General features: G+C 47.4%; 1 protein-coding gene across 2 annotated transcripts in view; it reads right to left on the bottom strand.

Moving 5' to 3' along the window:
• Positions 1-9,980: 9,980 nt before the first annotated feature.
• TRIM59 (tripartite motif containing 59) overlaps positions 9,981-15,915 on the bottom strand; it is a 25,540-nt gene continuing 19,605 nt past the window's right edge. For both annotated transcript variants that reach the window (XM_032764827.2, XM_032764829.2), the window contains exon 2: positions 9,981-14,244. In XM_032764827.2, the coding sequence (XP_032620718.1) occupies positions 13,012-14,241 (1,230 nt within the window). In that variant the 5' untranslated portion in view covers positions 14,242-14,244 and the 3' untranslated portion in view covers positions 9,981-13,011. The remainder of the gene's footprint in view (positions 14,245-15,915) is intronic.

Raw genomic sequence — 15,915 nt, 5'->3', positions numbered from 1 at the left:
GTTGATGCTCCGACTGCAGTGTAAGTAATGGAGCCGCAGGAGCTTTAACCTTCTTGGCACGCGGGGAGAGGGAGCGGTGCTGGGCTGTCTTCTGTGCCGGTGACGGCTGGTGCCAGGACGTCTTGGCGGTGCTGGCGCTCTCCGGTGCCGAGGAGGCACTTCTCCCCGGCATGGACTGTGCGGCACTCGGTGCCGAAGCTGGAGGAGTGAGGGCCGCCTCCATTAGGAGCTGCTTAAGATGAGAGTCTCACTCCTTTTTTTGTCCGCGGCTTAAACGATTTGCAAATCCGGCACTTATCCGTGAGATGGGATTCCCCCAGGGACTTTAGGCAGGAGTCATGGGGGTCTCCCGTTGGCATCGGCCGGCGGCAGGCCGAACACGATTTGAAGCCCGGTGAACCAGGCATGGGCCCAGGCACCGGGAGAGGGGAAGGGGCTAATCCCCAACTCTCTAAAGTATATACACTAACTATGTTAACAAAGGTTAATAAAAGTATAAACTACAACTATAACTATAAATCTATATACACAAAAAGTACTAGAACGGGTGAATAGCTGGGGAAGTGGAGAACAGCTAAGCCGTGCTCCGCTGTTCCAACGACCGACACGGGAGGTAAGAAGGAACTGAGAAGCGGATGGGTCGGCAGGGGTATATATTCGGTGCCATAGCGGCTCCATGCCAGGGAGCGCCCAGCCGACACGCCGGGTGTTGCTAGGGTAAAAATCTTCCGACGAACGTGCACGCGGCGCGCACACACCTGATTGGAATGGATATGAGCAAGCACTCGAAGAAGTAGTACCGGCTACTGCCTCGTCTGGTGAAGAGGAGGACGAGAGATCTGGCACGACTGGCTCATGCAGTGACACCTGTTCCGGAGTCCGGGAACACCTGAGGGTCCGGCACCAGAGCAGATTCGTCTGTACCTGCTGAAGGGGAGTGGCTAACAGTGGCCTCTGGTGCGCGATGTTCCGACAAGGCGGAACGAGATGGTACCATGGGCTCGCCTTGGGCCTGGTGATATGCCCAAGGCATTCAAAAGGACCACTGATGAGGCGCTTGTTCTGGGCCCTGAGGCTCCTGGAGGACACGGCTATGTGTCTCTGAATCCCCGTTGGTGGCGCTATCAGCGTGCAAAGACTCAAATGGGTGCCGTGATGGCCATGGCGGAGCAGAGAGCACGTGAGGAGGAGCCCTGTGTGCAGGGTACTGTACGTCGTGCCACACCGGAGAGCGGTACCGGGAGTTGTACCGGTGCCGAGAGGGTGACCTGGACCTGCGACCAGCGTGGTGCCGGGAGGTCAACCGGGATCGTGAAGCTCTATGGTGAGAGCAGCTGCGGCGTGAACGGTGCCAGGAGCTGGACCACCATCTGAAATATCGGTCCGGTGAGCGGGATCTTGAGCAGTGCCGCGAGCAGGACCGGTACCGAGAAGGAGATCGTACCGGGACTGCGAGCGGCATCTAGATCGAGACCGGTGGCGAGATTGAGAGCGCTGGCGAGACCTCAATCTTGAGTGCTGCCTGCCTGCGGCATCGATGGAAGGTGGCCTGACCAGGGCATGTTTCCCTGTTGATGTAACAACCCGCACTGGCGGTGCCGGGGATTGAGGCAGGGTGGGCTCCATTAGGGCAATGAGTTCCCTCGCCGTCGAAAAGGTCTCTGGCATGGTGGGAACGAGAAGCTCTACCAAGGTGCCGGGGAGCTGTCATGCACCGGACTCGACGGCTCTTGCATGGCCGGAGTCAACAGTGCCCAGATTGCCGGTGCCGCGGCAGTTGCTGGTGCCGGGCGGCTCAGTTTCGGCTGCTGCTCAGACTGTGGTGCAAATATTGGAGCTGCAGGAGCTTTGAGCTTTCTGGCACGCGGGGAGAGGGAGCGGTGCCGGGCTGCTGTCTGGGCCAGTGACAGCTGGTGCCGGGACACCCTCGTGGTGCCGGCGCTGTCCGGTGCCGACAAGGCACTTCTCCCCGGTGCGGACAGTGCGGCACTCAGTGCCAAAGACGGAGGAGTGAGGGCTGCCTCCATTAGGAGCTGCTTAAGGCAAAAGTCCCGCTCCTTTTTTGTCCACGGCTCAAACGACTTGCAAATCCAGCACTTATCTGCAAGCTGGGATTCCCCCAGGCACTTTAGGCAGGAGTCGTGAGGGTCTCCCGTTGGCATCGGCTGCCGGCAGCCCGAGCACGGTTTGAAACCTGGTGAACCAGGCATGGGCCTGGGCACCGGGAGAGGGGAAGGGGCTAATCCCCAACCCTCTGAACTGTATACACTAACTACTTTTACACAAGGGTATTAGAAGTATTAACTACACCTATAAAACTAAACTATATACACAATAAGTACTGGAACGAGTGAATAGCTAGGGAAGTAGAGATCAGCTAAGCCGCGCTCCACTGTTCCAACGACCGACATGGGCGGTAAGAAGGAACTGAGGAGCGGACAGGTCGGCAGGGGTATATATTCGGTGCCATAGTGGCGGCACGCCAGGGGACGCCCAGCCGACATGCCGTGTGTTGCTAGGGTAAAAATCTTCCAATGAACGTGCACGTGGCGCGTGCACTCCTAATTGGAATGGATATGAGCAAGCACTCGAAGAAGAACTACTTAAGACACAAAAATCTAATTCTGTTCTTTAAAAAGGTCAATTTTATTAATAAAATACATCTGGGAGCTCAGGCTATTGTGAGATTTTAAAAGAGCACCTACAAGAATTAAGCACTAAGAATAGCTTTATTAAGGTCCAGCTTAAAGGTTACAAGCAAAACCAAAGCACCTGGGAGTAGCACAGAGGAATCCATAAGCCATAACGAAATAAGAGAGAGAAACCTAATTGTGTATTCCTAGATATTTCCTGATCTACTTAAGTATCTGGGGTTTTAAATGAGTAGTTTCTAGGTATGCTACTGATGATTTTTCATACCTGGTCCAAGCTTCTTACAGCATAGCTGTTGCCCTGTCTGCCTGTCTAGGAGAACAACAGACAGACAGACAAAAGAGGAGTCTTTCTTCAATTTTAAAAAGTTCTAGCCTGTCCCTTGCTCTTTTGGCCAGGTGCCCACTCACTTCCTTTTACCTGTGCATAGCAATGAGGCTTTTTAATCCCTTACAGATAGAGCAATTAGAGAATAGCTACTAAGAGGGATTTTATAGCTGCTGGCTGGCTGTTCGTAAATGGGAGCTACCCCTTCCCCCCCTTCATTTATCACACCTCCAGTCTGCAGCTTCCAAGGATACTTCAGTGCTATAATACAGCCCCTGCTGGTCGCTCCACATTGTCCAGCTTGCTGCCAACATTTCTGCATCTGCAGTTGAATATTGATTTGCTTTGGTTCCAACCATTTCTTTGCCAATTTCAATTTTAATTGTTTCTTGGGTAATAGCAACTAACCTTCACTTTTCCTTCTGGATCAGGTATCTGGCAGCATGGTGGTTTTAAACCACCTGGATGTGCCATTGTGGTGCTTCACCTATGGGATTCCTCTGCCACCCCCCCATTATCACCAGGCATGTCGGACCTGCCCTGCAAATATTGACCTAAATCTAATCAGTGATTCCCTATATGAGGCAGCATTTACAGACTCTACAGAGTCGTACCCTACCTGTTCACAACCAGCCAACCCTTGCACTCCCAGAGCTCAGCAGCTGACCTGCATGTTGGGTGGCATTCACCTTCCCAGCCCTGAAGAGCTGCAACGCCAGTGTGGAAAAGCCCATTCAGAAGCTTCTGAACATTTTAGGGAGAAACTCTAAAGACAAGGAGCATGCCATCTGGCCACCTAAAGTAAGTAAGTCCCACAACATAGCTGGGCCAAAAGGAAAAAACTTTGAATGGATCCAAAGATGTTTCTTGCGCTGCTCCCTCTTCCACAATATCAAAGTGGGTCCTCAGCTCCCTGGGGAAAGACATAGGTCTCCTACAAGTTCCCCTTCCTCTCACTGTGAATTGGGATATTCTCATGTTACATTTAATATTGTTAGTGAACAAGTGGAGTAAACAGTAGGGGAGTTAAACCCCCCTCACTTTTAATTCCCCCACCCTGAAGGGTGTGTGTGGTGGGGTAGGGCTTCTACACACAGGCTTTATGTACTCTGTATCAGGCTTACCACCACATGGCAGCATGTATGGGCACGCAGAAAAGCCTGTTACTCTAGGGAAGCCCTGCCTCAGGCTGCAGGTTACTGGGAATTATTTTTGCCTGTTCGGCTTTCAGATGAAGGACCTTCACTCTGCCAATGAAAAGGGCTCAGGTGTTGGCGCCAGCAGAATGGGATTTGTGTCTTCTGATGATGAGTCATAGAACGTTCCTCTTCTAGGAAAATAAAGGTCGCTTTCTTCCCCTCCCCCACTACATAAGGAGCACTTCAGGCACTCTGCAACCAGATCAGACTCGTATGACTATTCCACTCCCTGCACAGCTGCCATTGTATGTATTACAGAGGGGTAAGTGAGGAAACCTCTCCCAATCTATTAATACTAGGTCGCTCCTACAATACCTACATAGCTGCTAGCCCACTTGGAACAGAAAGCAAGCAACCTTTCAAGATCCCAAGGCAGGAGTGGGCAAACTTTTTGGCCCAAGGGCCACATCTGGATATGGAAATTGTATGGCTGACCATGAATGCTCATAAAATTGGGGGTTAGGGTATGTGGGCTCTGGGGTGGTCCTAGCAATGAAGCATTCAGGGTGCGGGAGGGGGCTCTAGGCTGGGGTACAGGGGGGAGGAGGGAGGGCTCCGGCTGCAGGGTGCAGGCTCAGGTGGGGCTCAAGACGAAGGGTTGTGGGTGCAGGAGGTTGCTCCAGGCTGGGATGGAGTGGTTCAGAGGGCGGGAGGCACTAAGCGGTACTTACCGCAAGCAGCTCTCAACTGCAATTGCATGTTCCCCCTCCAGCTCCTACATAACGGCATGACCAGGCAACTCTGCATGCTGCATTGCCTGCAGGCGCCTCCCCTGCAGCTCCCATTGGCCGCAGTTCCCAGCCAATGGGAGCTGGGGGTGCGTCCAGCATTTGGGGCAGGGGCAGCATGTGGAGTCCCCTGGTTGCCCCTACATGTAGAAGTCAGAGGGGGGGACATGCTGCTGCTTCCAGGAGCCGTCTGCAGTAGGGCAAGCCCCTGACCCCTCTCCCCGGCTGGCAATGGGCAAGCCCTGGACCCCACTGATGGGCACTCAAGGGCCAGATTTAGCCCCTGGGCCATAGTTTGCCCACCCCTGTGCCAGGGGTATCTCGCAAGCTACTTCCACAGTTGACAAAATGTCTACCAGTACCTCATTGCACTTACGTTGTCCCCAAGCCAGGGTGAATATTGTGCTACTTCCCCACTGTGACCAGGTGGGGAAGTATCACACATACTACAGAGAGAGGGGAGGAAAAAAGCCTGTAGAACTTTTCCAGGACAGGATGCCAGGAACTTGTAAGGAACTCAACGTTAATAAAATATCTTCCCTTTGAAGGATTACTAGATGCATGGTTTCTTGTAGACTCTTTTGCGAACATCATAAGGCCCAAATGAGGATTTTTGATTAAAAACAAATGTTAAACTAAAGTGTTCTATAAAAATAGATTGCATAACTTTTGGAAGCCTACAGTTGGTTCAGCAATAGCGCTACAAGTGATTACACCTTCAGAGGGGGATTCCCTTCCAAAAAAACCCCATAGACCATAAGAATGAAGATATACTGCACTGCAATTTCACAAACCTTAGCTATAGCGATTCGGCTCAAAGGTTTTTCATGTATTTAGTAAGGGAAAAAAAACTACTTAGAGGCAAGCAAGTAGCCCATCATCTGGGTGTGTGATTCTTGCTTGGATGACACATCGCTGGTTCTGCCTTGGTCAAATTCTTGTGATTTGTGATGCGCAATCGCTTCTATCTCAGTAACTACAAGGAAGCTATGTTACACCCATGAATATCAATCTGTCATCCTACACAGGTATCTGGTGAGGAGCTGCTTGGGGAAAGAATAGTTGAAGTTGACCTGGGAACAATTCGACCTAGCCATCAAAATTTGTATTCTGGTTGCTATCACATCTGCTAGATGAGTTTCTGAACTGGTAACTTTATCCATGCAGGAGCCCCACTTTGTGTTCCATGGCGATGTTAAGAATCACAGAATAATTCTTGCTAAAGATTAATTAATCTTCCATGCTTCACAGGAGAGCACCCTCTCTGCCATCTCCAGTAGATAAGCTCTTACTACTCCATCAGCACCCTGCTCTGCTCTGCCTTTGTTCACCACTGCCTCTGACTGACAAACCTCTGCTGCTCCTGAACGGTCCAGTCCCGCCTCCATCTTGCACCAACGGTCCCGATTGCATAGCCTCTGCCAGATCCATCATCTGAATCAGAGTGGTCCTCCGAGATGGACCTTGTCTTCTTGGCTGCATGGTCATACAACCCAGACCCCTTGATCCAGTGGTTCTACCTGCGGGTGCTGCTGATGCCCAGTAACCCCTATGCCTGGTTCTGCTGGCCTGCTTGGGACCCCTACTGAGACCACAGGGTACAACCGCATCCACATCACTGACTGTCCCAAACCCACACTGCTCCTTCCTCTATTTACAAGGACCATCACGACACCGCCCCCTCAGCTGGTGCTGTCAGCACTGCTGGTGCTTCTGGTTGCCCCTGGCACTTCTTCGTCACTGGATGATGCACTTATCCCACCCCCCCTCTCCTCTCCCAATGACCACGTGCAGTCCCAAGACTTACTCCCAATTGTGGCTCTCAATCTGCCCATGGAAGATGTCCAGAATCCCCACAACCAATTAATGGACATCCTGCAACCCCTGACCCTCCTGTACTGCCCTGCCTTCCACAATGTCACCCTACAGCCGGCTCAGGCTGTCTGGCACACCTCGGCCTCCTGTGCCCCTAACCCAAAGTGGGCAGAATGCTGCTATTTCATACATCATAGGGTACAGACTTTTTGTTCAGCCACCCACCACCTAACTTGCTTGTGGTTCACGTGGCAACCAAATGCGCCTATCATCAACGTTTCAAGTCTACCCCTCCCGAACTGTCTGTGAAGAAACTAAACCTACTAGAGTGCAAGATGTGTTCCCCTGCAGGCCTGCAATTCTGCATTGGCAGCTACCAGGCCATCCTGGAAGTATGATTTCCTTTGATACTCTAAGCTAGCGGACTTCCAGGCCTTCCTTCCTCCAGAGAAACAGCAAGACTTTCAGACTCTCCTGGACGAAGATAACTTAGTTGCAAAGGTGGGTCTCCAAGCTGCAATTGATGCCATTGACTCTGCCTCTGGCTTCCGTCTTGCTGCCGCCCACCCTAGCAGTCCTTTTGACTCCTTCCTCAAGACCCATGAACCATCCTCCATCCCTGATCACATCGCAGATCATCTTCAGGGATCATCTTGCCCACTTTGCCTACAACTGAAGCATGATGATCACCAATTGCTGGGTGCTGGACATTGTTCACCAAGGGTACCTCATCAAATTCCTCTCCTTAAGCCCACCTCTGGGAACCCACAGGACCCATCTCAATACCATCTTGGGGAGGAAGCAGATGCCATCCTCTGGAAGGGCGCCAAAGAACATGTTCCAGGGCCCTACTATAGCCGTGGTTTCTACTCCCCTTATTTACTTGTGCCAAAGAAGGGGGGTGGCTTCTGCCCCATCCTGGATCTCCAGTTAAATTCATACGCAGGTTCCGCTTCCGGCTGTTCATGCTCCCCTCAGTCTACCATCCCTTCCTGGGGGAGCTTGGTTTGCAACTCTTGATATGAACGATGGATACATTTATTTAGACATCCACCCTGATCACCGTCAGTTCCTCCACTTCATGGTGTGGGGGCTCCTACCACCCGTTCCAGGTCCTCCCTTTCAGAATTAACACTGCTCTGCATTTTCATAAAAGTCATGGCGGCCTACATGTCTCGGCTGGGCCATGCCTTATTCCCCTACCTTGACAACTGGTTCCCTGTAGCAACATCTTGTGCCTGCCTCCTTGTCACTATCCAGACCAGAGGTGGGCAAACTACAGCCTGCGGGCCACGTCCGGCCCACAGGACCGTCCTGCACGGCCCCTGAGCTCCTTGTCATGGAGGCTAGGCCCTTCCCCTGCTGGTCCCCCTCCCCTGCAGTCTCAGCTCGCTCCACTGCCAGTGCAATGCTCTGGTCGGCGGGGCTGCAAGCTTCTGGGGCAGCACAGCTGCAGAGCCTGGCCTGACTCGGTCCTCTGTACTGCCTGGTGGCGATGGCATAGCTGGCTCCAGCTGGGCGGTGCAGCTGTAGCACCATCAGCCACTGGTGCTCCAGGCAGTGCGGTAAGGGGGCAGGGGAGTTCGAGGTGGTGGTCAGGGAGTAGGGGGTATAAATAGGAGTAGGGGCGGTCAGAGGGCAGGGAACAGGGGGGCTGTCAGGAATGAGAGGAGAGGTTGGACAGAGCGGCAGGGAGCAGTCAGGGGCAAGGGTTCCAGAGGCAGTCAGGGGACAGGGAGAAGGCGTGGTTGGATGGGGCAGGGGTTCCAGGGGGGCCATCAGGAATGAGAGGATGGGTTGGATGGGGCAGTCAGGGGAGAGGGAGCGGGGGGGGTGGATGGGGCAGGGTCCTGGGGGGGCCATCAGGGAACAGGGGGAGTTGGATGAGGTACAGGTCCCGGTGGGGCAGATAGTGAGGGGGGGCTGGGCCATGGCCCCTCCCCTAACCGGTCCTCCATACAATTTCCAAAACCTGATGCGACCCTCGAGCCAAAAAGTTTGCCCACCCCAATCCAGACCCTCCGCACCGTCCTTGGCAACTGAGAATCTGCATCAGCAAGGGAAAATCAGTCCCTGTATTGACCCACACACTCGCCTTCATATAGGCACGCCTGGACTCTGTCATGGTCCATGCCTTTCTCCCATCCAACCACTTCTCCACTCTCACCCCTCTCATCACACAACTCCACCACTGTCCAAGTATACACTTCCACCATTGCATTTCCCTCTTGGGCCTCACGGTGGCCTGCACCTGTTACATTGTATGCCCACCTTTTCCACCCACTACGCCATTGCCCCTGCCTTGGGAACAGATGCAGCAGTTGATCAGGCTGTCCTACAGATAGAATCCTCACACTCACCTCCGCGCTGAACGCTACTCGCTACTCTGTCTTTAGGCAGTTCGACTTGCTCCATCAACTCGATACCATGCATGCCCCTTGTAGCAGATTTAGATGGCTTTGGCGCTGTCAGTACCAATGATACTGATGAAGCCAGTGATCATTTTCAGCTCGATCAGGGCTCACTATGGCAACTCATTGACCTTTTCTTAGAGGCCTTATAAGAGTGGATCATCTCTCTGGTCTCACCTCCCTTCAAAGTAGAGCATTGTGGTGAGAGCTCCTGCCAGGACACCAGGGGTTGAAGGGCTGGCTCGATGAGTAGGAGTTTGAGTCTTAGCTCTCTGTCTTTGCTGGATCTGGGCTTCAGTTGCTGACACAAGCTACACTTTTTGGGAATATGCTTCTCTTCCAGGCAGTGAACACACCGCAAGTGTTCACCAGTCACTGGGATAGATTTCTTGGGAGTCGTACACACCCTAGTCCAGGGAAGTTTCCCACCCACCGGGCTTGGCAGGAGACAAGTCCTTTTCTATTTTCTCTGTTCAAGGCAGGGCCAAATAAAATACAAAGTAACAGAAAAAACTTGAGGGAAGCTAAAAACTAGCAATTCTAAAAAAATTAACAATCAGCAAACAGACAGCTATAAGAGCAATTGAGAAGAATTGAGGAGGGGTGCATGCACAGGATGCACGGACAGTGCTACCAAAGTTCTCCAATCAGTAGCGCAGGGACACAGACACACCGACAGTGATGTACCCATAGGGGGGTACATCTTGAAAAACATCATTATTGCACAAGGTGAGTAACTTCTTCCATCTCTCATGATGTCAGTTCAACCCACCATTCCAGCTTGGTGTTGAATTAAAGGTGGTTATATGGGGTGAGAGGATAAGAGGTACCTATTTCCCCAACATAATACATTTTTTAGATTTATTAAAATATCCAGTACATGAATAAATACAGATTCTGTTTTTTTGTTTGTTTTTTGTTTTTACAGTCAAATGTTACAATGACATTTTCTAAATAATCCATGTCATCTGGAAAAGTAAAATTGCATTATAAACATATTTGTAAAATATTTAAAACATCAGGAAGCTAATATACAAGACATTCTGAGAGAAGAGATCCAGACAGACACTTAGGGTCACTGAAATTAGGTGCCTAAGGACTTTTGAAAATTCCACTAGGTGCCTATCTGTATCATTAGATGCCTAAATACCGTTAAAAATCTGGCCCTTAGTATTAATGGGAATTAAGAAAATCCTCCATATACTGTATTGAGATTAGATGAATTTGTATACTTTAATATAGAACTGTGCTTAATATGCAGTGGTCCAAAAAACCCCACTTCCCATCCAAAACAGAAGTCTACCCACTGCTAGCCTTACCTCAAATGTAACTTTTTAGAACCGCATTTCTGCACCTCATTGATCAGCTTCTTCTTTATTCTGGCTGCTTATTTCCATTACTTTCTGGCTGAACAATGAAAAAGATTAGTTTTATTTTCCATTTTCCTGTCCTAACATACTGCTACTGTTCAGATTGCAAACTCCATTACGGAGGCATTTCTAGCTCTAAACAAAGATTTACTATTAGAATTTCTTTTTTTAAATAATCACATAAACACATTAAATATTAGGTTTGGTTTGGGTTTTTTTACATTCTATATTTTGGGCCTGAGTTTTAAGACTGAGTGCACAAATTGTTAGTTGGTATATAGAGCCTGGTTTGTATGGTACAAGAACAATCACTTAAAGTGCCATTTTACAGGAACAAGGGGCCAATCCTGGTTGGTGTTGAAGATGCTCAACACTTGAGCTCTAAAACTGTGACAGTTGAGACTACTAATGATTTAACTTGGGGTTTGATACTGCAAGATGCTGACCATCCTCAACTCCCACTGAAGTCAATGGGACCTGAAGGTTCTTAGCAATTTGCAGGATCAGGCCTTGAATATGTGTGGGGTTTTTTTTAAATAAGGCTTTTAAAATGTCAGTTGCTGCATGAATGCTAATCTCTTAGTTTAAGCAGGAGTGTTGCTGTACTACAGTATAAATGAACTTCTTAAACAAAACTAAAAACATACATTTGTTCATACGGTACAAACAATATTTTAATTTTTTAAGAACTGGCATCAAAATTAACCTACCATTTGGAGTTCATGTGTGCTGAGTTATTCCCATAGCATCAGTCCAAAAACTCACGCTACTGGGAAATCGTCACTGTTAAGTGTAGGTTAATCAACCTATTAAAAATTAACATCAGTTGGGACATAATCAGTCCCTTGTACTTTAATTAATGGAGCATACTGCACTTAATTTGATTACAGAGGAGGGCTGTCAACATTTTTGTTTCAGAGTGAAGTAGACTACATTTTAAATTAAATACACCTTTACCTCGATATAACACTGTCCTCGGGAGCCAAAAAATCTTACCGCGTTATAGGTGAAACCGCGTTATATCAAACTTGATTTGATCCACCGGAGTGCGCAGCCCCGCACCCCCCCCCCGAAGCGCTGCTTTACCATGTTATATATGAATTCATGTTATATCAGGTGGCGTTATAAGGGGGTAGAGGTGTATATGTGCAGTAATATTTAAGAATACATTTATACTGCATTCTCACATTATTTGCTACATCTTTTTTAAAAATATAAATAAAGGTGAAATCCCAGCCCCACTGAAGTCTGTGGGTGTTTTGCCATTTACTATAGTTGGTGCAGGATTTCACCCCAAATATTCTTGCTTGCACATTTAGCTCATTTAATAAAGCAGCACACATTCAGCAATTTTCAGGACTGTACTTTTACATTTTACCAAGGAATATCATCCCAAAAGTTTTAGAGCAGCACCCACACCTACTTGAAAGATACAAGATCACTTATACATGATGTACATAAGGAAACTTGAAGCAATATGATCCAACTAACAGCCTGGAGCCAACAGGATGAACCCCAGTCATTTCATAGATGATTTAATGACCCAAAAATGGTTCACTATATATAGTGTAGTGGACCTGCTAAAATGCAATATACACATATGCACTTTTTGTACACTAGAGCTAATGACTAACTCGACACTTTGATTTATCTGTCTCAGTTTTAATGTCTGAAACTCTAGGTTCTTCTTCGAGTGGTTGTTCATGTCCATTCAAAGTAGGTGTGTGTGCGCCGTGTGCACACCAACTTTGAATGGACATGAACAACACATCTCGAAGAACAACAGTTACTAAAAGGTGGGTAACCGTTTTATTTCTTACCTCTCCCCATTATTAATTCTGTGTTAGTTTTAGCAAAACCCTACCTAAAGAATTAGTTTAAAGGGACTGGGTAGTAGATGCTTGAGAAGTAGTTACAGTCTGTTGGAAACTGCCTTTCCCAGGTTGGAATTTGTGAACTTATGGCTTTCTTAGAGATAATATGGATCAATTCTGATTTGTTCTTGATTTTTTTTCCAGAGATTTATGTTTCATATCTTTAGGCTCTCCTACATTACAAACTAGTATGGGCAACTGATGAAGGAGGAATGTATTTGACTGTGACCTTTTACATGCAACTGAAGAGTGGTACGTACTACTTTAGGAGGAATTACCATCCACCTGTCATTGAATTGAATGATAATCAGTAAAAAGCAGAGATTCGGAAATGGGCGTGGTAGTGGGAGCAAAGGATGGGGAAAGATAAGGGAAAAATAGGGGTATTAAGAGAGAACCCTGCCCCACACACTCTTCAGTCTCATACTTCACATATTTCTACAGATGGGGAGAATCTGGTGTAATGATTTTGGTACTAATTAATCTAGAGAACCAGTTTAAATTTTTTGTAAAGGATCTATTATTTCAATAGCATTTACATAGAAAGTAAAAAAAAAAAGAGCCTTGTACAATAGTTCAAACATAATGAGGATTCTTATAATTATTCTAACTGCTAATCTCAGTATTTCAGACACTCAGAAAGAAAAAGAAACAATTCTCCCCATGAATTCCATCAGGAAATTAGATGTATGGCATAGCATTTCCATTATTGCCTGCAAGTTGTTGCATAGATCTTGATAAACAAACTGCAAGATGTCTGAAATATAGATCAAAGTTACTTCATTTACAACTGACAATACAGGTTTACTAAATGAAATCACAATTATCACTATCATCATAGAAATTAGCATCACTGTTAGAGGGTTTATAGACTGGAGCAATTCCTTAGACTGTCCTCTTTCCTTCTCACTGCCTTTGGGGCATAAATTCCCTTTTGAAATCAGCTTTATTTTTGGAGTGAGGATCTTGTTAATCTGACCAATCTCAGTTTTGGACCACACATCCTTCAATAGCTGTCCTATTCGTGGATAAACTTCAACAGGTTTGATATCTGGTAGTTGCTTTTGTTTCAAAGCTTTTACGCGTTGGCGCACAACATCAACCTTCTCAAGGAAAAGAAGTGGAGACTCCTCTTCTTGAACAGATGTGTTCAACGACATTAAATCAAGCTGTTCTTCTCTGATTCTTTTCATGTTTTCAACGAGTGGTGCATATTCTTCAGAAATGTGAGCATTAACTTCATCCAAAGCAGCTAGCAAAGCTTGCTTTTTATGTTCCAGTGTGTCATTAAGTTTCTTAAAATATTGCAATACAGCTTTCTTATCATCTTGAACAATGTTTTCATAATGAGATTTCTGTTCTTCCAACTTTTCAATGAGCAAACATACATTAGTCCAATGTTCATCAGTTAATTGCTCGAGGAGTTTCCTAGGAGTCTCCTTTTCTTTCATGTAGGCACTCTGAAGGTCATCTATGGGATGACCATGATGTTTACCTATTGTAAGACAATGGCCACATACTAATTTTCTATCCAAAAGACAATAGACATTTAATGGCTGCCTATAATGTTCACTACATGTTGCAACATCTGGGTGGTCTTCTTGCTGATATTTTTCAATGATAGCCTTTAATGCAAAATTGATAGGTAATGACTCAGTACCAGATGGAGGAATTTCAACAATGCTTCTACAATTGGGACACTTCAGTGGAAGTCTTAGTGGTCTCCATATGGAAAAGTTGCTTGATAGCTGAAGAACGCTTTCCAGACAATTTCTACAAAATGTGTGAGAACATGGTAGTACACGTGGGTCTTCAAATATACTATAGCAAATGGAACAAGTTAGTTCCTCCTCAAAATGATGCATTTCCTATAACAACAAAAAAATTTGTCCATTTATACAATTTAGTTAATATATAATGAACTGGTTTAAAATAAATTACAATTTTAATGACCAGCCTACAGTACTATGGAATTTATCAACCAAAGTCCTAGCTGCTAAACTGGCTTATGGAACTTTTTCCGTAAGTGTGAATTTGTATAAGTTGGGTCTATAGTTAGATGGCAATTTTGGGATTGGGGTTCCCTCAACCCCATTACCTTCACAGTTTGGGGGAATCTAGTATGCCCAAGATCCCTGGGCTTCAAGTCCTGTACAGTCCATCCCTGACTCTTCCCAGTTAGTGATCCCCATGACTCCTGCTTATACTGTATACTGTATCATGTTCCCTTCAGGTGTGAGACTTGTTCTTTTCCACCTGAAACACAACAAATATGCAAATGCCAACTCTGAAGACATGATGGAGCATTCCATGAGGCCCCAGTCTGGTCCTGGACCTTCTAACCTCTCTCTATATAGGAACCACCAAGTAGTGCCCCTCCAGACTTGGCATTCCCTAGCCCTAGAGCATCAGATCTCAGGCTTAAGGACTCTAGCAGGCAAAGATAAGAGGAGAGTAAAGAAGCACCCTCATAAGAACCAGGCTGGTGAGAGTCCGCACCCCAGCATGGGCATGTCTGAAGCTCACAGGGAGCAAGGGTCAGTACTGGGGGCACTGAGAGCCACGTATACTCCAAAACCACCGCCTGTGCAGGGGTGAGAGGGTGGGAAGGACCAACCATAGCACCGCCAAGGGAGAAAAAAGGATCAAATACTGAAGGTACCGAGAGTACCATACCACAAAGAGGAGAACTCAGTGGTCCCCACACAGCAGATGGTATTGAAGCTCAACACAAGTCTGCACTGATGGTTCTGCCTAGAGACTGAAGTCCCTCTCACTCTCCATCTGCTAAACCTTTATACCATCCTCAGTGATCTAACAGTTTATACTGACCCACAGTTGACAATATTCTCAGAACTGATAATTCCCAGAGGGGCTACGTAGTTGCTCTGCTATTTACTGGTCCTATCTACTAGCTACGGTATCATGCAATGTGGTACAAACAGCTCCACCTCTAGAATCCAAAGACTCATGCTCCTCCAGCAGGCTTGAGGCCAATGCAGTGGGTCTTCAAACCAGTGTGAGATGCAAGATTACCTCCAACAGGGGTTCCAGAGTCTCATTCTCATAAACTAATCTATCAGGTGTAGAACCAATGGTACCCTCGCCAACCTCATAAGGGTACAGAGAGCACTACCTCTGTAACCATAAGAGCCCACATATTGGCCATATTGGGGCACTTGGAACCCATACTATAGAACTCCTGACTTCAAGAGATCTGAGCAGGAATTTAGTGAGAGATCACCTTCCAGAGAACAGCTTCAGCCCCCTCAGGAGTGCTATGAGGAGGTGGAACAGCCTAAGCGACCATGCCCACTCAATCCACCTGCAGCTTGTTCATAGCTTTCCTACTCAGGATCTGAACCTTAGAGTTCAGAAAATAAGATGCTAGCATGAAACCTCCAAGCTTAATTACCAGCTTAGATCTGATAGCACTGCCACCAGCCAGATTCCAGTGTCTGGCGCACTCTGGTCTCCCCAAAACCTTCCCTGGGGGACCCCAAGACTCAGATGCCCTGAGTCTACAACAAAGGGAAATA

This window comes from Chelonoidis abingdonii, chromosome 8, assembly GCF_003597395.2.
Source record: "Chelonoidis abingdonii isolate Lonesome George chromosome 8, CheloAbing_2.0, whole genome shotgun sequence".
Taxonomy (NCBI): domain Eukaryota; kingdom Metazoa; phylum Chordata; order Testudines; family Testudinidae; genus Chelonoidis; species Chelonoidis abingdonii.
This window is presented reverse-complemented; position numbering and strand designations above follow the sequence as displayed.